Here is a 22,406-nt window from a genome sequence, read left to right as displayed (position 1 = left end):
TGGTACTAATCTTTAGGTGATATATTACGTACGTATACGTTTGAAACTCAAACTGAAAAGTCAAATTATGACCAAATCAAGTCACTACATTACAAAAGGGGTAGAAAAAGGAAGAAATCAACAAAATTTACTTCTTATACGTGAGTATTAATTAGGGTTTTCGGTTTGACCTTCACTTGTGTAGTATTACTAATTCACATATTACAATACATGTATTTAAATACTAATATTATACCTTAAGTAACATCACACACATGACGGTGTGATTATCACACTTCAATATTTTGTGAGAATTGTTGATTCCTTTTTTTTTTTTTTTTCTTTTTCCAAATGTTAGGGAGATTGCATTTATAAATTACGCTATAAGTGCAGTACAAATACAAAAGGCTCAAGGGCTAAAATAAACGCCTCTGAGAGGCTACCCCAAACACAAAATGGGAGCTTTAGTAATATACCTAAAATATGAGCTGAAATTATAAATAAATAAAATCCTACATGGAATGTAGTTTAGAAACATACCCAACAACTATTTACTACATACAAAATGAGTGTTGAATTTCCTATAAATTACATGAGTACCACTAACTAACTTAAAAGAAGCCCAATACAAAAAACACAAAAAAAAAAAAAAAAAAATCCAAAAAAAACCCAGCCCAGATTTTTTTAAACAACCCAAACTTAAGTTTTTTTTTTATTTTTAAAAACACGAAAACCAAGGGCATGTCCCCACGACCCTTCATTTTTCATCGAATCTCTACAAACCATGTCATAGAAGTACATTATTAATATCATGTCATACAAGTACATTGTTAATACCATTTCATAGAAAAAGATTGTTAATACCATTTCATACAAACCAAAAAAACATTGTTAATACCATTTCATACAAAAAAACATTGTTAATACCATTTCACACAAAAAACATTGTTAATAACATTTCATACAAAAAATCCAAAAAAACCCAGCAAAACATCCGATATCCTTTGTAGAAACCACCTCCAATTGTCTACAGTTTCACCAGATACAATCGCAAAGGCAAAAGGAAATACCTCTACAAGAAAAAAAAGAGTACATTGTTAATACTATGTCATAGAACCATATTCCTAGTAAAAATCACATTTTGCATATCATAAACTTCAAGTGCACAGCTATATATAGAGCAAAATATAGAGCATGTTTTGTTACTAAAAATCTGTTAATACTATCTCATAGAAGTACACTATTAATACTATGTCATAGAAATCAACTTAGTTGCAAGGTATGAACAGTATAACAACTATTCATACCACTTACTAGAAGTTAACAACTACATCATTTCATTTGCATAATAAGTACGATAAAAATTTACAACTCCATACCACTCAAAATCAACTACATCATTTCATTTGCATAATAAGTACGATAAAAATTTACAACTCCATACCACTCAAAATCAACTACATCATTTCATTTGCATAATTAATTGATCCTTCATTACTCTACATACCATAAACATTGAATCGGAGTGGCTCCCACACATACTTCTCATCATCATTGTGCTTGGTGGTAACAATGACCTTATCTGCAACAAGATAAGCACCAGCAGCCAAGGCTTCCATAAATTCCTTGGTGCCACCCTTGCAATGGTACCAAGGTTGTTCACCAAATCTGACAACAAGAAATAAGAACAAAATAATTAAGCATAATAGAATAATTGGAACAACACAGATAACAATCATAAGCCCGAAGCACATAACTGATAAGGTGAAATAGTATACATAATTTGAATAGTATGTCATTTCACTATAAACTACAGGGATAATATGAAACCATTCACTCCCCGCGTCAAAATTTCAATAGATATATGCTGAACCAATAAGAGAATAACATAGATTTTCTAAATTGAACTAAGAAATCCATATTCATAATTCAACATGGCAAAAAAAGCAAAGAAACTCCATATAGTAGATCAATAGAGGAAAATAAAAAGAGGATATCTTGTTTTTCATTCAATAGTAAGCTCTGTGGGTTAAGTCACAGCGCATTGTGCTACACTCAGGTTAGAGATGCATATTTAGCAAGCATTTCATACCGAAAATAGTCAATTTGATCATCCAAGAAATTAATATAAGTCTTTGCAGTCATCAAATAAGTTCATGTGTATAACAGATTCTAGAAACTTATTGCTTCAAATGAGAAATTGGTTTGATTTCAAAACGCAAAAAGCAATTCCTTATAGCTAAATCTTACAGCCAAATCAAAATGACTAGTGCTACTACATCAAACATGAAACAAGTAAGCCAGCCTCACACACTTGGGTACAAGCTCCTGCAAGGATTAAACTGAACAACAACTACAGATGAGAGACAGCAATGCATGAATTTTTTGCTAACACGTATGATCAATTCAAAATCAACCAACACCAGATAGCAAACTAAAATTCAGAAAACACCTACAAATTGTTTTTTTAATCCATTTTCCACATTTAAACCAGAGATAGAGAAAAAGAGAAAAATCAAATCAAATAGGCAATGCTCTGCCGCCACCTCCGCAGTTGCAACCCCCGTTACCACCACCGCCGCTTCCACAAGACTGGGCCTTGTTGACAGTGATGTTACGGTCGTCGAAGTTCTGGTCGTTCATGCCTTCGATCGCGTCCCTCATGGCATTCTCGTTGCTAAAGGTGACCAGGGCCGGCCCTAGGTGATTTAAGGCCTAGGGCCAAAGTTCAAGAATGTGCCCTTTATAAACAAATAAATAAATATAATTACAATTTTTTATCAAATAATAAATTTTATTAAAATTATAAGAGTTTACAACCAATAATATAGAAAACTTTGGGCCTCATTAAAACCTTGTTTGAGGAAATCGCAATGGGAATAAAACCTCAAACGAAGGAAAAAGAGTACCCGATTGAAACATTACAATCAACAACAAATTAACTTGCATGTCCCTATGCTTCACCTTCATATGCACCTACAAAATAAAAATAGCAATGAAATCCTAATCACAAAAGATCATTTAAAATGTCTTCTTGTTGCAGTTTTAGAAGCAAAATCATCAATTATACTATCATATTTAATGTTTTCCAACATATCTCTTTCAATGCATAATATAGCTAGTCCATTTAGCCTATCTTGAGCCATGGTAGTCCGCAAATAAGATTTTAATAATTTTAATTTAGAAAAACTTCTTTCAGCAGATGCCACAGTCACAGGTATAGTCAGTAATATCCTATAAGCAACCATTACATTTGGAAACATATCCACACTCTTTACAAATTCTAGAATTTTAATGGATGTCCATAGTTTATCTGTTTCAATTGCTTCACTTGGTAACATCACTTGCAACACCTGTAATTCTGACTCTAAATCTCTTGCATCAATATCAGTATCATTGTCATTTTTTAAAGCATTTTCAAGATTCAAACAAGAGCTTCTCAATTCATTTTCATCCAAAGAAGTCAATTTTGCAGCATCAAATAAGAACCCAAAAATAGATTCAAAGATATGCAATTGTTCAAACCTACTTTTCAATTCACCAAGAGCAATATCCACTATGACAAGAAAGTAATCAGTTCTAAAGGATTCTTTAGATGATTGTTGTTCCCTCTCATTATTGGAAATCTCATCAAAATGTCTCTTTCTACAGGTTTGACGTTTTTTAAGAAATACAGGCTCAATTTCCATATCTAATGCAATTACTTTAGCATCAATCATGGCAGAAGTAAACCCATTTATCCTATAGTTTTCAAAAAATAAAACAAGTCCTTCTAATTGTCTTACAGCAACATCAAGACGCATGTCTTCAGATTGTAATTTTTTACTAATTAAGTTAATCTTGTGCAAAATGTCATACCAAATAACCAAGCTTAATATAAACTCGAAACTTGAAAGCTCTCCTGATGCTAAACTTTCAGCATCCCTACTCAATTTAGCATCTTCACTAATTTCAGCTAATTTAAATAAAGCTTCTCTGATTTTAGAAGCTTGAGATTTTATTGCTTTAACACTTTCTATGTGACTTTCCCAGCGTGTAGTTGACAATGATTTCAAAGTTAAACCATCAATATAATCAAGTAACACATTCCACCTTTTTGTTGAATTAGAGAATACCGTATATATGCATTGACATGCTCCAAAAAAAGATTTTGCTTTGACACATGACTTGGCCATATCACAAAGTATTAAATTAAGACAATGAGAACCGCATGGCATGTAAAACGCTCTAGGATTTATATCAAGTAATCTTTTTTGTACACCCATATTTTTCCCTTTCATATTTGATCCATTATCATAGCCCTGCCCCCTTACATCATCAATATTTAGTTCAAGCTTTTTTATTACATCTTGCAATTCATTAAAAATTCCTAATCCAGTTGTATCTTGCACAATTAGAAACTCTAAAAAGTACTCTTCTATATTTATCGGAGTACATGAAACATCTACACACCTTAATATTAAAGTCATTTGTTCTTTGTGACTTGCATCAGGAGTACAATCAAGAATCACTGAAAAATACTTTGCCTCTTTGACTTTTTTAATAATTATTTGTTTAACATTTGATGCTAAAATATCTATCAGCTCATTTTGAATTTTATGGCTAAGATAATGATAATGAATTTTCTTATCTTGAATGAGACGAAAATGATGTTGCATTACTGGATCAAACTCTGAGATCATTTCAAGTAGGCCTAAAAAGTTACCATTGCCATCTTCAAAAACTTTTTCATTTGTTCCACGGAATGCCAAATTATGTGTAGCAAGACATTTCACAACAGCAATGATCGATTCTGACCATAACATTTTTCCAGTGTAATGTATCTTTCTTGATTAGCTCTTGTAGTTCTTTATCAATTGTTTGACTTGTTTTCAATCTTATTTGCAACTCAACACAAGACCTCAAGTTAGTAATGTGTTCAATACTTTTTTCATGTTGTTTAAGCTTATCACCAAGATGTTTCCAGTCTCTAGATCCTTCACTTGCTAACTGACTTCTAGCATGCATTGTTTTAAACAGCTTACAACAGAAACAAAACACTTTATCCAACTCCTTTGAGTACACTAACCATTTTCTATCATGAGTCTCCCCATTTGGTAATGTTCGAAGATAAAAATGTGAAGAAAAATGTCTGCATTGTTCATCAATAGGGAATTTGTGATTATTTTCTCTTATAGGACCATTTTCTAAAAGTAAATCCCTCATTTTTAGATCAAGATTATCCCAGACTCTTGGATCATAAATGTTCAAATTAGTTTCATTTTCATTTTCATTTGTGTTCTCATTTTCATTATGTTCTTCAGCTAAATTTGGTACTTCACGGTTCAAATTAGTTTCAATTTCATTTTCATTTTCGTTCTCCTTTTCATTTATGTCATTTTCATTATGTTCTTCAGCTAAATTTGGTGCCTCACTATTTTTAAGGAAATATTTATTTAAAGATCCTCTTAGGTTTTGAGCGATTTCTTCTTCCTTTTTCTTTTTTTGTCTTTTGAGATTTCCAGAAAGTTGCTTTTTAGAAAACATTTTAAAAAATTTATCATAAACACACAAGCAATCAAGAACAATAAAAGTAAAACTAATTAAATGAAGACAAAGAAAGAACAATAAAACCTGTATTTTGGGTCCTGTATGCTGTGCTCTGGTGTTGGTGCTCTCAATTTCGGAGAGAATAATCAGCTTCCAACTCAAAGTATAGCTTTGTTCCTTCCTTCCACACTTAGTTCCAGAGAGAATTAGAAATAAAAATCGATTTCAAGCCAAACTGCAGACAGAGAGGCTTTGCTTCTTGGGAAAACAATAAGGACGTTGACTTTGTTTTCTTCTAGATCTGTTGGCATCCTTTTGTATTATTGTTTTACAATACCAAGTAAAACTCTTAACTAATATCACATATGCCCTTCAACTTTTAGTTTTTATTTTATTTTTTTGCATATGCATATATATATATGGACTAAAAAATTTTTGTGTGCCCCAATCAATTGTGGGCCCCGGGCGATGGCCCTAGTTGCTCTGACCAAGGGCCGGCCCTGAAGGTGACGAAGCTGAAGTCCCTGGACCTCCCAATCTCACGATCATTGATGATCTAGAAACACAAAAAGAAACCAAATCAAATCAAATTCGTCCATCAAAACCAAAACGCCAGAGTATAATCAAACAAATACACAATAATAAACAAAAATGAAAAGGAATCTATCGATCTTCAATCTTTGGGAGAGAAAGATCAAGTAACATAGAGAAACAGAAGATCAAGTAGCAGAGAGAGAATATACGCCAAACGGCCCTTCGATTCGATGATCTCACCAACAAAGAAAAGGCTCTCTCCAGCGCATCATCGTCGGTGGCCCAGGAGAGGCCTCCGACGAAGCTTAGAATGATGAGGTTGAACAAAAATTGAGGTGGAATAACAAAAACTGAAAATTGGGGTTGAAGATGAAGATGAGAGACTGGAGGTCGTGAAATGAGTTTTGATATGGTGCTGATTAATTCAAATTTTATGTTAAAAGGGTAATAAAGGTATTTCATCTTAATAATTAAATTAAAAAAATATACAGTTGTTGATTTTTGAATTTATTTTGAATGTATTTATATACATTAAATAATATAGAATATTTTTATAATTTTATATATTTACCTAATTTTCTAAAAAAATTTAATTATGTTGTAAAATAATATGGTGGAGCCCCACATGTTGGAAGAGGCTTTGCCTATAAAATGGTTCACTCTTTTCTTTGTAAATATACAGATACATATGAGATTGAGAAAACTCTTAATAAAGATCAGATTTCTACTCTTTCTCTATACCTCAATTCTCTCTACAATTTCTTCTAGATTTATAACACGTTATCAGCACGAATTCGCTTTAACAATACCAGCTGAATTCTTTGATGAAACCCAGATCTTTTATCATTTTTCCCCTTGATCATTTGTCGAAACCTTGGCCGGGAACTTGCTCGATTTTTCTTGCCACTGAAAGATGAGCTGCTTGAACCTGAGCACATGGTTTCAAATCCAAACCTGTTCAAGTTCAAATTTACAGCAACAACATCACATGGGTTCAAACCCAAACCTGTTCAAGTTCAAATTTACAGCAACAACATCACATGGGTTCAAATCCAAACCTGTTCAAGTTCAAATTTACAGCAACAACATTTCAAGGCATGCCACCGAAGCAGTTGCAAGACAAATTACAAAACAAACGCAAAACGACGTCGGTTCACCTCCATTTTTCTCCGTCACTCTCCAGGCTCGCTAGGCTCCAGCGGCCTCGACCTAACCCAGGCCTTCTTCAAAGGCCATCGCTCAGACCATCCTCACCCAGGACCTGGCCAACGAGCTCGTCCTCGTCAACGCCAAACCAGAGAAGCTCCGCGGTGAGATGCTCGACCTCCAGCACGCCGCCGCCTTCCTCCCCCGCACCAAGATCATCGCCGATCTGATGCAATCTGATGCTTTTCTCGCCGTTGATTCTATCCTCCACATCGGAACGTCTGGTGCAATTTGGGGTTTGTGTTCCGCTCCCCACGAGGCTCGTAAACAAGGCCTAGGAGGGGTAGCTCAGGCCGCTTTTGTGGCGAGGTCGGCTAGCTCGTGTGGCTTTCAATATGGACTTGTTGCTGGAATCTGTACTGCTACTCACTGTGGGCTTCAAAGATATCGGGGAAAGAGTGATTGGGTGAATGGTCTGATTGTTGGTGCTGTCGCAGGGGGAACCGTTGCTGCTATGACACGAAGCTGGACACAGGTGGTTCCTATGGCTTGTCTGGTTTCTGCCTTCAAAGATGCCACTGACTATGCTAGAACAACTTGAAATACCTCTCGGTGGAAAACTGTGGCAGAGGAAGATTTTTGACCAAGGATGAAAGCCTTTCAATTGATACGCCCCCTTCATCCTTTGAATTCTGGGTGAAACTAAACTAGGAATGTGATGAAATTTCATTTGGGTGACAACAATTGTACTGGGAGGCTCATTCTTAGACATCTGGCTGGGTTACTTCTTTGGGAGTGCAGGTTCAATGTATGGTAGCACCCACCGAAATGATGAGTTTCCCACCAGCACCCACAAAACATGATAAAGAATATAACACGTTCTCAGCACCCACAAAACATGATAAAGAACAGCACTTTCACTGGATAACATATTATACACAGTAGCAATACTTATATATATAATTATAATATTAAATGGTAATATATTATATTTATTGTATGGTGTAGGTTTATTACCCATACAACAGTATTTTTTTTTAAAGGGTGGTGCGGGTTTATCGTCCACGCCTTTACTTTTATTTAAAAGTATGGAGCAGAATTAGTGCCCATACAAGCACGTTTAATTTATGAATTTACTTTACCGTACATTTAATTTTATTTAAGGTATGGTGCGGGATAAACGTCCATACAGCAAGCAATTTATTTTACCGCACATTTAATTTTATTTAAGGTATGGTGCGGGATTAACGTCCATACAGCAAGCAATTTAATTTATGAAATTAATTTACCGCACATTTACATTTATTTAAAAGGGTGGTGCGGGTTTATCGTCCACGCCTTTACTTTTATTTAAATGTATGGTGCGGGTTTATCGTCCATACCAGTAATTTATTTACCGCACATTTACATTTATTTAAAAGGGTGGTGCGGGTTTATCGTCCACGCCTTTACTTTTATTTAAATGTATGATGCGGGTTTATCGTCCATACCAGTAATTTATTTACCAGCAATTTATTTTATGGATTAAATGTGTTGTATGATGAGTTTTTTTTACAGTATACAGATCAGGACCAGAAGTTCCTTGATACTCATCATACAATTACATCAGGACTTGAAGATCCTTGATGATGATGTTAATATGAGAGCTGGCAGTCTCTCCAGTACTATATTTGTAAACATGTGATTGGACTTGAGGGTCCTTGATCCTTGACATGTAAATAAGGACATGGGGTTCCTTAATGATGTAACAGTACCGTATTAGTTCATAATGCCGTACACATGGATGATAACTGTACTGGCAAATATACTGTACACATGAATAGTACCGGATATATGAATAGTGATGTATACATAAATATTAACCATTTTGGGTAAACCATCACTATTCAAAAGGGGAACCTGCAGTTCCTTAAACTCATGAATGAGCAATTAAATGAGATGCCAGAAAAGTTCCAACAATTAAATGGACAACCCTTGAGGTATTATTGCAAATTGTGGTACGCCACATATTTCTTTGGCATAAGAGAATGACGAATTGAGACTCCCCACATATTTTGTTATATCTGGGCCGGAAGCTCATGAACCCAAATATATGAGATATTAGCATGGCTTTTACTCCATTCATATTTCATGTCCATTTGAAAAGGGCGAATAAATTCTGAGTTTGTGTTTAGCACAGGCCAAAAGTTACATACGTTGAAATATGAAATTTGGGAGAGTCGATGTGGTTATTTGAACCTATAAGGCACAAGGTTCCAAACCGTCATTTTGAAAAGACGTAAAAACCACAGGTGCAAGTTTAAGAATGTACGCAATTATTATAACAGGAACATACAACAGATAGATTTTTTCCCGCAATGAAGGTGCAGGCCCTGTAAAATCTATAAAAATACATTATGTTCTGGAAGCCTATGAAGGAAGAGGACGACGCCTCTTAAGCTTAGCCATGAGCCTCTCATGGTCTCCCAAAATTCTTTCATTGGAGACCTGCAACATGTCTAGCCTTCTCAGTGTATCAACAGAGTACGAACTCACCAATTTCAACAAGGCATTATTCTCTCCTTTAAGTTTCTCAACCTCCTGTTGAGACTCATGAAGCATTCTTTGGAGAGACGAATTTTCAATTGTTAAATTCTCAACCTCGTTTGCTCTGGCACGCAAACGATCAGCCATGTTAGAAACAGAAGCAGCACTCTGAATGCTAAAAGCCACTGTGTCATCAATAGCCTCTTCCTCTGATCTCCCTGTCAACAACATTTCATCCATTGGAGTAATGAAATTCCTAGCTACTATGACAGCAGTAGCATCATTCATCATCACAGAATCATTAACTGTGAGATGACGATTTTTGGATACAAAGGATGGACGCCAAACTTGGGCGTCACTGGTTGTTGTGGGAGTATCATTTAAATTGAAATAATTTGGGCAGGAAGAAGAGGAAGCCATTTTTAAGAAGGTTTCGAAGAAAGCCTTAAGAAAACTAAAGTTTCAGAAAATGAAGGAAGTTAAGTTGAAACGCAGTTGCTCCAATCAAGTTTTGCAAAGGCAATATCTATAGGAGGAAATATGGCTACAGTTTTTTCAGGATCCCAATATCTTTTCGGATCCCCATATTCTCTTTTTTCTTTCCCAGAGTCCAAAACTTCACGTGGCCTCCATTAATGTTTGTCGACACTTTCGGCGTTTTCAAAGTATTATTTTCGTCAAAAGCCGATCTTGCTTTGCGGATTTCACGGAACTACTTTTTCAAAAGTACCCCGAGAATCTCGCAATTTTCCTATGGTTAATTTGAAATTCACCTGTTCTACCTATTCCTCTTATTTGTGTATAAATGTGTTACTAACGAAATTTTCTTTGCAGAAGACATTCAGTTTTCTCCATACCTAGTGATGCGATCTCTACTTGTTTTTCTTATCAGTGAGCACTTCATATGCCCGAGAAGCAAGACTATCTCTGATCATCCATTCAGGAAGCGAGATTATCCCTGATCACGTTTCCGCCACATCAGGGAACTGTGAAGGCGACCTTATGCTCTAATCTCCGGAAGTTCTTCTAGACTAGGAGAAATGAGAGCTGGTTGTTTGCTCCCACCAGCTTCCTTCCTTGATTGCTGAGCTTGTTGTCTGCTCCCACCAGCTTCATTCCTTGATTGCTTACCTTCTCTTGCAATCAATATCACATTATTTTTGCATTTTTTCTCTTTTTATAACTCTCTGTTCATGAGAGATTTTATTTCTTTAGAATGAACATCTGAAGAAAGAATCCATGAAGTGATCCTAACTCTGAGGGTTATTTATTTTTGACAGAAAAAAGAGTTGTGATTTTGCTCTTGCAGGATATAACTAAATCATCAAGCGCTACATTTACTGGGCCGATACAAGCTCGAATGATACTTGAGAAAAGTTTCTCCCACCTAAGGATGTAAGCAATACTTGTGTTATTTTATGTTTATATCCTTATTTGATATTTTATCTTGAAAGGTAACCAAATGGGGAGATAAGTCTGTTCCAAAAGAATGGCTTGTATGTATCCATGAATTATTAATGCAAATTTTACAGATTGTAAGTTGGATACATTGATAATACACTGCATAGATTAAAGTCCCATAAGAACAGAATATGGCTATAGCAGTGATCAATATGATGCACTCCTGTTGCGTAGCAATTGATGTGGATTGAAGTCCCGAAAGGACAATCCTTTGACATGTCAATATTGATATTGTGCACGCCTAATGCGTAGCAAATTATATGGGTTAAAGTCCCATAATATGGGTTAAGGTCCCAGCAATTAATTGACATGAATGTATTAATCTGTGGCATGCCTGCAGCATGACAGATATATGGGTTCTAAATGTTCCAACTCTCTAAATAGAGATTATCCACGCCCTACTGTAAAATAACGCTCCATTGGAGGTTATAATCCACATTCTCACATAATAAAAGCCCCATGAAGTGGCTTGGGTACCCAAAAGCAAAGAAATGCTTATAATTGATGCATGCGCATGCAAATGAGAATGGTGGGATCATGAATTGATGAATGACAATTTTTGGTTTTGGAGTAGCTACTCAAATCATCAATGGGCTGTGTTGATTGGAACCACGTTCAATTATTAAATGTCGACAATATTATTGGCCAAAATGGAACGAGGTAATTCCATTATAAATGAGAATGAACGTGAAAGAACAAACCCACAGTATGAACCCCAAAAGATGTTAATACTGAAATTTATACTTGGGTGTTGGGAATAAAAGGGAATATACCTACTTTGTATAACACACTGTTTCTAGCAGAAACAAGGAATGTTGGGTTTTCTCCATATTTACAGATTCAATTGTGCCCCCATTTATTACACAATTACGAAGACCAACATATTATCTTTAAGGGTTATTAAATGCACGGAGCATATCGCCAGAAGCGATTTCCTAAAAGATGTATAAATAGCTGGGTAAAAGCTATATAATGTGTCATAAAGTTTAATCCCTTTTAAACAAAATCCGTTGAGAGGATTGACATTGCATAAAGCAAATCCCTAAAGGACATGTGCTTGAAGCACAAAATTTGTACTCAATATTAATATGCATAAATTACCTCAGTGAGTACATTGATTATAATGTGACTGCAACACATTAAAGCTTATGCAGAATTCATGAAATATTTGTCTCGATCGAGCATTATACCAACGAGATTCTTGCTTATACTAAGAAAGTATTGAAGCATTTTTATGAGGATTATTCGTTGGACACTTTAAGGATTTTCCGGAAGTATATTGGACCGTACATCGTATTTTCAGATAGAGCTCAACTCTATCACCATCATTTTGGGATGATGTGAGGCATATTTGATGCTATCTCAGCATAACACCATATACGGGCATATTTTTGAGTGAACTTACAAATAGCCCAAGTGTTATTAGATATGCGGACTCTGGAAATCTCTATGGTCGCTTACTGGAAAAAGCTAGTCATGAAGTTTTCAGGGGGAGCGTGGTATTAATAAAGACCTTCATACACTGTACTCTTTTTCCATCATCCAGGTTTTTATCCCACTGGATTTTTCCTGGTAAGGTTTTAACGAGGCAGTGTCGCTCAAGATTGACTCACAGAAGCAGTGTCAACTACGATATTCAGAAAGCTGATCAACAGTATGACTTAAAGATATTTTGCCAAGCATCAGGGAGAGCGCGCTATCAATAAAGATCTTCAAACACTGTACTCTTTTTCCTTCGTCCAGGTTTTTATCCCACTGGGTTTTTCCTGGCAAGGTTTTAACGAGGCAGTGTCGCACGCGCGTCAATATACATAGAATTTTATGTTACACATGATTATGTACTCTTTTTCCCTTTGACCAGTTTTTGTCCCACTGGGTTTTTACTGGCAAGGTTTTTAACGAGCCATATTCCATACATTGTGGTCTCCAAGGGGGAGTGTTGTAAAATAATATGGTGGAGCCCCACATGTTGGAAGAGGCTTTGCCTATAAAATGGTTCACCCTTTTCTTTGTAAATATACAGATACATATGAGATTGAGAAAACTCTTAATAAAGATCAGATTTCTACTCTTTCTCTATACCTCAATTCTCTCTACAATTTCTTCTAGATTTATAACAAATTATAATATCAAACTTATATGATACACCTCCAGTTAAACAAGATTAGTTGAACTTTTTTTTAGAGAGACTTGATGATTTGTTAAAGTCCATGGGTTTCTTCGGCAAATAAAAAAGTCCATGGAGGCTTTCATGTTAGTGGGCCACTTTACATAAACTATTCATATCATTTGAAAAACTTGGATTGGTCTTCAAAATTGGCTAGGTCTTCTCTGGACAAGTACTTTGAGTTAATGCATGAAACCTCTAATCAAGTTTAACACAACACACCTACCCTCGTCCCTTTTCCACTTTCGTAATAATTAAGACTTGAATGAAACAGCAAGTTCGGCAACTATTTAATCAAATTAATTAGTAATTAAGATGCTACAAAGTGCATATGGGGGGTGCTTAGGCAATTGCCGCAACTCTATTCAATTTTTTATTTATACCTTCCATCATATATTTGGTTTTTGGTATATATAATTTGAAGGTCGAAATCAATTTGTGTGTCTTTGCATGCAGTATTTAAGTCTTTGTGGTTGTTTATAAACTTTTGCCACATTTAAAAATTTCAAGCAAAGCATACATGGACTTCGACAAGTTGATTAGAGCGGGTGTGCTCTCCACTCTGCACTTGAGTTAAAATCTTTATCCTCATAATTTAAAATTAAAATAAAATAAAATATTGTCTTTACAACCAAGCAACTAGTTGAGCCTTTATAACCCCATATGACAGAAAACCAAATGAGCATGAAAATGCATGCCAAATGCCAATACAATTGTTAAATAACTTCACATTCCATGCATGATGCATGCTTGACATATGCAGTGTGCAGATATTATTCAGTCCTCTTTCTCTTCTTTGGATAAGTCCATCAACATGTTAATGACACCATCATGCATGATGATCATATCGAGTATGTCAAAGAAGAAAAGCAATTAAATTACGTAAAATAATATTATATAGTAGTTTGGATTGGAATTTAAAAAGGGTAAGTGATGAGATAATCTATGCGCAGTCCTTGGTCGCAAAAGTAAACGCCTAGCTTTATAGTTCAAAAAGAAAAAGGGAGACAGAATAGAAGGCCTTAAAGTTGGACCATATGCTTTTTCAACATATCAGCTCGAAAATTTCACACCACCAAGGAGGCCAGGACAAGTATATATGACTGTATCAAACCCTATCTCTCTCTCTCCTCTTCTTCTTCCTCCCTCCTCCTCCTTGCTATTGTCCTCTCACTTCTTTCTCTCTTCTTGATCTTGATTCATATATATGCACGTGCATCAAAAACAAGAAATATATGTACTTAGTTTCTAGCTAGCTAGCAGTAAGAATAATTAATATTGATGATTTAGCATAAAACTTCATCTATATATTCATCAAGGGTATCAACAAGGTCATAAAGTGGATCGAAAGCATGGGAAGAGGCCCTTTCCTGGTGATGAATCAGAGGAGAAAGCGGAGGATCATCAAATCTTTGAGCCGTTTTCCTCAGCTCGATCTCAGCAAGAGATGTCTGCCATGGTCTCAGCTCTAGCTCAAGTGATTGGAATCACTGACCAAACCCCAGTGGTTCAAGTGCCCGCCGAGCCATTGGTAAACCCCCTGCCCAGCGCCATGGAATTGCATGACGATCAACCTCCTCAACTGCAGGCTGCTCAAAATCAAGGTTTTAAATATGTGGACAGTTGACCAAGATTTTACATATATACATAGCTAGTACTTAAGCATGTTTCATGCTTGCTACTTTATTATTGATTGAGGTCTGTTATACTGACCTAGGATTCATATGGATCGATCGATCGATCGATCTACTACCTAATTATTAGTTGATTTTGTGTAGATTTATAAGTCCGTCATGGATTCATGGACCATGGTCATCATTCTCTCTCTCTCTCTCTCTCTCTCTCTCTCTCTCAATCAATCAATCAATAAGTGCCCTAATCAGGTTTCCGCTTATGATGGATTTAAGGTTTGCTGTAGATTTCCTACCAATGGTTCCATTTCCATCTTAATGATTGTCTTCTTTTGGTGGGCATCTTATTAATGATTGTTGATTAGAATTCTATTTTAATTTCATTTCCAAATTCTGAATCTTTTTGGTTCATTTTAACTTTTAGAAATCATAGTATATATGGGTTACATTATTATTTTTCTGATGAATAAGTAATTCATATGGATCTACTTGTTTCCTAATGCTTTTCCCGAGCTGTTTCTAGCCATATGTATTAATATTTGGTGCACAATAACAACATATGAACAATGCTATACATATGTTACATTTGCTAATAATATTGAGAATAAGAACTATTATGGTCTCATATTAACTGACGGGATTCAGTGTACATATCATCCCCTAATAGAAGTGAGTCTTGCCTCTATTAGGGCAATAGTACACTCAGTGTTCAGTTAACATGGTACAAATAATATTCCGATATTGATGATTACCTCTCACAAGAGATGGATACTAGCTAGCTACCACATATCTTAAAGAAATATATGTTCATGTCATTGAGTGCTAAAGTATTCCTATACCATATCTACTTTCTATTTGAATGTACCTAATTAAGGTGCTTAGTTACTAATTTACCTGGCAAAACACATTACATGTTTGTGAAGGTAATGTGAGGAGAAGGCACTATAGAGGTGTGAGGCAAAGACCTTGGGGAAAATGGGCGGCGGAGATTCGTGATCCAAATAAGGCAGCCCGAGTGTGGCTTGGAACCTTCGAAACAGCCGAGGCTGCCGCACTTGCTTATGATGCGGCAGCTTTGAGATTCAAAGGAAGCAAAGCTAAGCTTAATTTCCCAGAAAGAGTTCAAGGAGGAGATGAGTTGGGTTATCTCACAACAACTGGGCCACAGGACTTAGCAGCTGGGGGGAGTCGAAGAACTGAATTGGCTCATCACAATCAGCCTCTTTCTGATCATCAATATCAACTGCAGGCAAATCCCAATAATGTTAATTTTACTCAACCTGATCAATATGCACAATATTTTCGAGGCGGTAATTATGAGAACCTAAGTTATGATGTTTTACCAAGTACTTTTTACGAGAGAGAAAGATCATTTTTTTCCCAGACTTTATCAGCTACCACTACTACATCTTCATCATCATCTTCAGTGGCCTTCGTACCATCTCAACAAGAAGATCAAGATCAACATGTGCAACAACAACAGCCCTTAAGCTTTTCTATGGCGCAGCAGCCGTTTGGTTCTTCTTCTTCTTCGAGTTCAGACCCTTATAAGAACAAGAAAGACTTTGGACAGCACCCTTAGTATCAAGACAAGTTCCAAGTTTATCTGGGGGAGATGAAGAGAGAATGAAAAAGTGATCTTGGAGCAGAAGTCATGATTTTCATTCTATATATTTGTTTCCTTAAGTTTTCATGCATTAATTGTTTGCTTTTTATGCATTAATTGTTTGTTTTTTGTTTTCTTGAATTAAACCCTTTGTTTGTCATGAAGCTATATAGTTTGCGAAAGTTGAACAGGGTTGACATTAGAAAGCCCTAGTATTTGTTTGACTGGAGAGAGAGATTTTCTGGTAATTAAGCTAAGTATATAAGAGAACATACCAGTTCCATTTATGAGGGTGATATGAGATGATGAGATTGAAAACTTGCCACCTTTTGAATTAAGATACATGGATTCTCCTAACCTTCCCAAGCACCCGAACCGGTCCGGTCGAAAACATAAACATAAAAAGTGACAAAGGGAGGAGCTGATCGATCGATCGATACATTGTATTTGTGCAAATAATAGATTCTCTAATACTATAAGGCAAAGGCCAGCACACAAGGGGACAATAGGCGGTGAATCTGGAGAGAGTCTAGCTATAAGGCAATATAAACACACACAATTTGGTTAGATAGAAGTGGCTAGAACGCGGGTTTGCAGCTAATTCAGGCCAGGAAATATTTGTTCTAAAATCATTATAAAATGTCAACTAATTATAGTGGTCATGAAATTCGGCTATGTGTGACAAATGTGTCAGCTTATGCTCTCGTTCCCAACTATATTTTTTATCTTCACCGTCCTTCTTGGCTATGTGTGACACATATATACAATTTTTTTATATAATCCTATATATAGAATTTGGCACGTTCAATATGTATTTGCTTAATTATATAATATATAGGTTCAATAGGATTTACTCAATTTCATCTAAAACTCCCAGTTATAACGGTTATAAATCCAAAATTAAGCTTCTTAAGGTCACGTTTGGTAGACTCGACTAGGACAGGATTGAACTATTTAGCACTAAGTCGGATTACAACCTCACTAGGTAATCAGGTTCTAAAGGGGTAGCTACTTAATTTCTTTTCATTCACATACATCCTACCTAGACTAATTAGTTTTTCTTTTCTTTTTATAGGTTTGCACTAGTTAATCAAAGGTTCAATTTTATTTGTGCACGAAACGTGTGGATTTTGTTCAAACCGCACACGTTACATGCAATGTAAATGTGATTAGAAAACCCGGCTGCAAATAATTGTTTAAAAAAAGAACTCCTAGAGTGGAAAGTAACCTAATTTTCAAATCAATCCATTTGATAATTACAGTTCCTTTTTTTATATAATTATGCTATGTATGTAACCACCATTTGAACCTCTTGTTGTGATCAAAGTCAAGTGGAATTCTTGAGTTGATTTACCTACAAGGAGTCAAAACTCATCAAGACATAAAAAGCTGGCCATCATCGATCGAATTCATAAACCAAGGACTTCACACTATCCTCCAAGCTGCTATGTCCAAAAAACAAAAGAAAACAAAATCCTCAAACCTTAATTTCTTTGCACTTGGGCATTGCCTCAAGTTGCAAGAGTCAACACAATTATTTTTTTATAAAAAAAAAAAACAAGAAATATTCTATATTGTTCTAGCTTAATTTCGGGGAGATGCAAACGACCTTCTAGTATAGTTGTTTGAAGTATTTATTCATTCATGCAAGATTTTGGGTTCGAGTTCTAGCATTCGTATAGTGTATGGAAGTTTAATATATTATCGCTTCTCTCAATAAAAAATGCTTTCAAAATAAAAAAACTTCAGGTAGACAAGTTGAACTTGAATTCGAGTGTAAAATAAAGAGTATATTACTCTACCCAACTAACCTATCCTACGCTTTTATATCCAATACATACAGAATAGAACCATCTGAAATCGGCGGAATTGGCTCGGTATGTCCCACTCACGATTTTGATCGATACATTCAATTAATTAATGAGTTGAGGAGCTGCTGTTTTGGCGGCTTCTCTTTGACGATGCTCTCTGTCTTTCGGCTCCATTCGTCAACCTTTACGGCTCCAATCCTTTTCCTGCTTAACTCGCTATTTTGGTTGTTTTTTAATTGGTCTTTTCTTCTCTTTGACCAGAAAAATCTCATACTATTATTATTGTAACTAATTATATTTTTGTGAACATCAAATTCATTGCGATAATTGCTAGGTTGAGAGTTCATCAGTCCCTTTTTTCCATATGGATTTTATACCCAAAAAAATAATATATAAAGTTCATAGCGATATAATGGATTGATCGTTCCAACTCTCAATTTTTCTATACTTAATTGTATATATGGAGTATAACGGTTTGGAATTTTTTTTTTTAGTAAGCAATAGTCTAAATTAGTTTCTCATACACACATCTATAATGATGTGGGATTCAAACCTGAGACCTCTGTTTTGCAAGTTAAGATTATTTTTTATTGGGCTAAATCATCTCGTTGGTATAATGGTTTGGACTTTAAATTATGCATTAGCGTAGAATCCTTTACGGGTTAGAGTTTACATAAAACCCTAGATAGCCATAAATATCACAACCCAATCTCAAGCCCACCCTGATCAACGTCAACAAAGCCAGAGCCCAATAAAGATAAATAAACAGACACATTCCAGTGCTAAAATATGGAAATATAATCTGGAACCCTTTAACAATTCTCTCTAAAACATACCACCTCCAAATCTATATTGATTTGTCATCTTTGGGATCTTTTTTTAGAAATATCTTAATTTGTTATTGCACCCTAACTAAATGCTTTCCTCATGAACTTTCTAGAATGCAAATAATAACTTTTTTATATGCATACATTTGTGTTCTGTGTGAACTGGGGAATATGTGAGGAGGAGACAAAAATTCAGAGGAGTGAGGCATTTTGCACGGTAGGGAAAATGGACGGCTGTGATTCACCATGCAAAGGAGCATGTAGTCTGAATCAGCCGAGGCTGGTAAGCTTTTGTAGAAACCTTCTAGACTTAATTATTGGTTGTTAATCAATTCAGCAATTTGAAGACGGATAATCTCCATCTTGTTTTTCAATTTCCTATTTACAAAGGATAGGATGTTGATAGCTGTCTGTTTGTTTAGATGTGTGTTGTTTTTGAATTTCAAACTGATGAGTTAAGCAGCTCTTGTTATCTTACTCTATAAATTCAGATGTAATTCACTTATTCAATCAATCAAAAACACAGAGTTCTTCATAATTTGCCGTTGATTTGTTAAATGTTCGAAGTGTTGACTTGAGTCTCATAATTAATCAATGAGATTTATTTCCTCGTTTAATTAAGAGATTTACTTTCTTATTTTATATAGTTGATTATATAACCTAAAATACTTTGGGTAGACAAATTAAACATAACTTCATCACCAGGTAAATCTTGATCTTGATGTATTTTGTCAATTTAGTTTATGTAGAAGGTTGTAATTCATTATTATTGTTGAGACAAGTTTACATAGATTATTCATTCCAAGAATTCTTGTTATACATTTTTTCCAACCCTCAACTCTCTTTTCTAGGTTCAACGATATTGAACGAACACACCTCTAAGACTTGTTCCACTTTGGAAGATCCAAATCTAGAATTTTCATATATATAAATGTAACTAATGTATCTCCTTAGAAAAGGATTTCTCCATAATGTCCACGAATGAGGTTTGGTTATCTGTAAAGGGGAGTTGAATGACTAGTATCAAATTGAATAGGGTTGACCTCCAAGGAAGAAAGGTGTAGAATGGTAATTAAATAATAATTGAACTAAATTAATTTAAAAATAAAAAGTCTAGAATGTTGGAGGACGTTTTTCTTTAAACGTCCACACCACGAGGACGAAATATATATATAAGTATAAAGATTCCTGTAGCAAACCCTATCTCCCACCTCTTTTCCTCCTCCTCTCATATCTTGTCCTCCCATCTCTTTCTTTCTTTACTTCCTTTGCTGGTCTTCTTGATCTTGACCAATATTTATTGTACTGCTCTGGTGTTGAGTTGTCAGCCATATAATTTAATTCATGTATCAAAGCTAGAACAAATATTTATCATCAGCTGCTCCTGCTGGTGATTTAGCAATACATACATAATATTTTATCAGTTTATATCAATAGCCAGTTTCATAAAGTGGATCGAAAACATGGGAAGAGGTCACTTCCTTCCGATGAATCGGAGGCGAAAGAGGAAGATCAAATCTTCCCTGTTTACTCATCTCGATCTCAACAAGACACATCTGTTATGATTTCAGCTCTAGCTCAGGTAATTGGAAATACTGACCAAACCCCACTTCAACAAGTGCAAGGAAATCCATTAATCACCTCACAATCCAGCCCTGCAGAAAGCCGATCTCAACCAGCACTGCAAGATCGAGGTATTGTTATATGCTGTTAGCCATGTAATCTTTTTTTCTTTTTTATTCCTCTTTTTGTTCCAATCATATGGTTTTCTTCCAACCCTTTTGTTATATGTTATCAATCTTGCATTCATTTCTCCAAATTAATATAATATTTCTTCAATTTAAGTTATTGTTCTTCCTAATTTGAAATATAATATATATGCATATATATTATCCTATGCAGACATCCATATGTTATTATTGAGCGGATGCCATGCATTTTGCATTACCCCTCTTTGCTTTCTTGTTCACAATAGCATCCACGGGATAATAATATACAGACATCCGAACACGGTGATTCAAGAAAGTACTAAAATTTCAATAATTCAATTTGGTGTTCAAATGATATCGGATTCAGTAGAAATGATTTTTGAATGCATATCTACAAAATAAACAATTTGAATTAGTAAAATACAATATACAGTAGGCTCTACAAGGGTGTTCTTCAAATAATTTGAGAGATGGATTCCTCAATGAAAACTACATATATATATATATTGATCAATTTCAATATACAACTAGTGTTTTTGCTTCTTTTTCAGAAATTAATATCTTTATTCTTGTATTCTAACCAATGCTTTCCTCATTAGGGAATGTGAGGAGACAACAATATAGAGGAGTGAGGCAGAGAAAGTGGGGAAAGTGGGCGGCTGAGATTCGTGATCCGAATAAGGCAGTACGGTTGTGGCTGGGCACTTATGACACGGCTGAGGCTGCTGCACTTGCCTATGATGAAGCAGCTCTCGGGTTCAAAGGAAGCAAGGCTAAGCTTAACTTCCCGGAAAGAGTTCAAGAGAGCTCAGAATTTGGCAACCTCACAATTAACACTCAACAACAACACAACTTGAACAATCCGGAAAATGTTGAAAGAGTTCAAGTTGCAGACCCTGTGGTTCCCAATCCTCCTCATCAGCCTATTTATTGTGCACCATATGTTCAAGGTGGAAGTAACAGCGTAGATTATAATGTTCATCAAGTGCTGCCATCTCATGAGAATTACGCACCGCAAATCTTACCCACCACATCTTCTACATCATCTTCCATGCCATCTCAACAAGAAGAGCTCCGAAGAAAGCAGGTTGGTTCTTCTCGTTCGAGATCGGATCTTCCTAATAAATATAGGAAAGACTTTGAAGGCAGTCACTCAAGATGATAATGATGAGGAGAGCAAAACCTGTGTGAACTTGGGTAATTATAAGTTTGATGTGTGTGTTTTTCTGTTGCTTTATTTTCGTTAATTTCTTTCGGGATTTAAACCCTTTTTGCTATCTACTCAAGTTTAGACCATCAAAAAGTTGGAATGATGAAGGTTAATTTGACAGAAATGTCTTCATGATAAAAACCAAGTTTCATTAAGCTATTAACCATATAAATAAGATGCTGAAAAGGTACCTTGAGAGATGTGGGTCATGGGTCATGTTCATGCATGGCACCAGCAGATTCATGTTAGCAGATGCATGGTAAGCCATGT

The 22,406-nt window shown here is 35.5% G+C and overlaps 4 protein-coding genes and 1 long non-coding RNA gene across 5 annotated transcripts; 2 read left to right on the top strand and 3 right to left on the bottom strand.

Annotated features, from left to right (window-relative positions):
- Nucleotides 900–2,515, bottom strand: LOC109949105. The gene is made up of 2 exons (XM_020563469.1): nucleotides 1,487–2,515; nucleotides 900–1,051 (listed from the first exon to the last, which is right to left on the bottom strand). Exons 1-2 carry the CDS (start codon nucleotides 1,776–1,778, stop codon nucleotides 939–941), a joined length of 405 nt encoding a protein of 134 aa, XP_020419058.1. The 5' UTR covers nucleotides 1,779–2,515; the 3' UTR covers nucleotides 900–938.
- Nucleotides 2,738–6,407, bottom strand: LOC18777416 (zinc finger MYM-type protein 1). The gene is made up of 2 exons (XM_020563468.1): nucleotides 6,283–6,407; nucleotides 2,738–6,064 (listed from the first exon to the last, which is right to left on the bottom strand). Exon 2 carries the CDS (start codon nucleotides 4,782–4,784, stop codon nucleotides 2,997–2,999), a length of 1,788 nt encoding a protein of 595 aa, XP_020419057.1. The 5' UTR covers nucleotides 4,785–6,064; nucleotides 6,283–6,407; the 3' UTR covers nucleotides 2,738–2,996.
- LOC109949102 lies at nucleotides 6,657–8,148 on the bottom strand. Its single transcript, XR_002271584.1, has 2 exons — nucleotides 7,101–8,148; nucleotides 6,657–6,996 (listed from the first exon to the last, which is right to left on the bottom strand). It is a non-coding gene; the product is annotated as an uncharacterized LOC109949102 (long non-coding RNA).
- Nucleotides 14,232–16,844, top strand: LOC18777058 (ethylene-responsive transcription factor ERF113). Its single transcript, XM_020563303.1, has 2 exons — nucleotides 14,232–14,946; nucleotides 15,897–16,844. Exons 1-2 carry the CDS (start codon nucleotides 14,790–14,792, stop codon nucleotides 16,553–16,555), a joined length of 816 nt encoding a protein of 271 aa, XP_020418892.1. The 5' UTR covers nucleotides 14,232–14,789; the 3' UTR covers nucleotides 16,556–16,844.
- Nucleotides 20,244–22,299, top strand: LOC18776660 (ethylene-responsive transcription factor ERF115). The gene is made up of 2 exons (XM_020564282.1): nucleotides 20,244–20,911; nucleotides 21,526–22,299. The coding sequence occupies exons 1-2, from the start codon at nucleotides 20,779–20,781 to the stop codon at nucleotides 22,086–22,088; spliced, it is 696 nt and encodes a 231-aa protein (XP_020419871.1). The 5' UTR covers nucleotides 20,244–20,778; the 3' UTR covers nucleotides 22,089–22,299.

This window comes from Prunus persica, chromosome G5 (genome assembly GCF_000346465.2).
Source record: "Prunus persica cultivar Lovell chromosome G5, Prunus_persica_NCBIv2, whole genome shotgun sequence".
NCBI lineage: Eukaryota > Viridiplantae > Streptophyta > Magnoliopsida > Rosales > Rosaceae > Prunus > Prunus persica.
Note: the sequence above shows the minus strand (reverse complement) of the source record. Positions and strands in the feature narration are given on the sequence as shown.

What these genes read in the sequence shown, in the direction of transcription:
- LOC109949105 (XM_020563469.1), bottom strand. Translation starts at nt 1,778, where the DNA reads ATGACATACTATTCAAATTATGTATACTATTTCACCTTATCAGTTATG. An exon ending in ACTCCGATTCAATGTTTATG is followed by an intron (nt 1,052 to 1,486) that starts GTATGTAGAGTA and finishes TTTTTCTTGTAG; the next exon opens with AGGTATTTCCTTTTGCCTTT.
- LOC18777416 (XM_020563468.1), bottom strand. Translation starts at nt 4,784, where the DNA reads ATGTTATGGTCAGAATCGATCATTGCTGTTGTGAAATGTCTTGCTACA.
- LOC18776660 (XM_020564282.1), top strand. Translation starts at nt 20,779, where the DNA reads ATGATTTCAGCTCTAGCTCAGGTAATTGGAAATACTGACCAAACCCCA. An exon ending in ACCAGCACTGCAAGATCGAG is followed by an intron (nt 20,912 to 21,525) that starts GTATTGTTATAT and finishes TTTCCTCATTAG; the next exon opens with GGAATGTGAGGAGACAACAA.
- LOC18777058 (XM_020563303.1), top strand. Translation starts at nt 14,790, where the DNA reads ATGTCTGCCATGGTCTCAGCTCTAGCTCAAGTGATTGGAATCACTGAC. An exon ending in GCAGGCTGCTCAAAATCAAG is followed by an intron (nt 14,947 to 15,896) that starts GTTTTAAATATG and finishes ATGTTTGTGAAG; the next exon opens with GTAATGTGAGGAGAAGGCAC.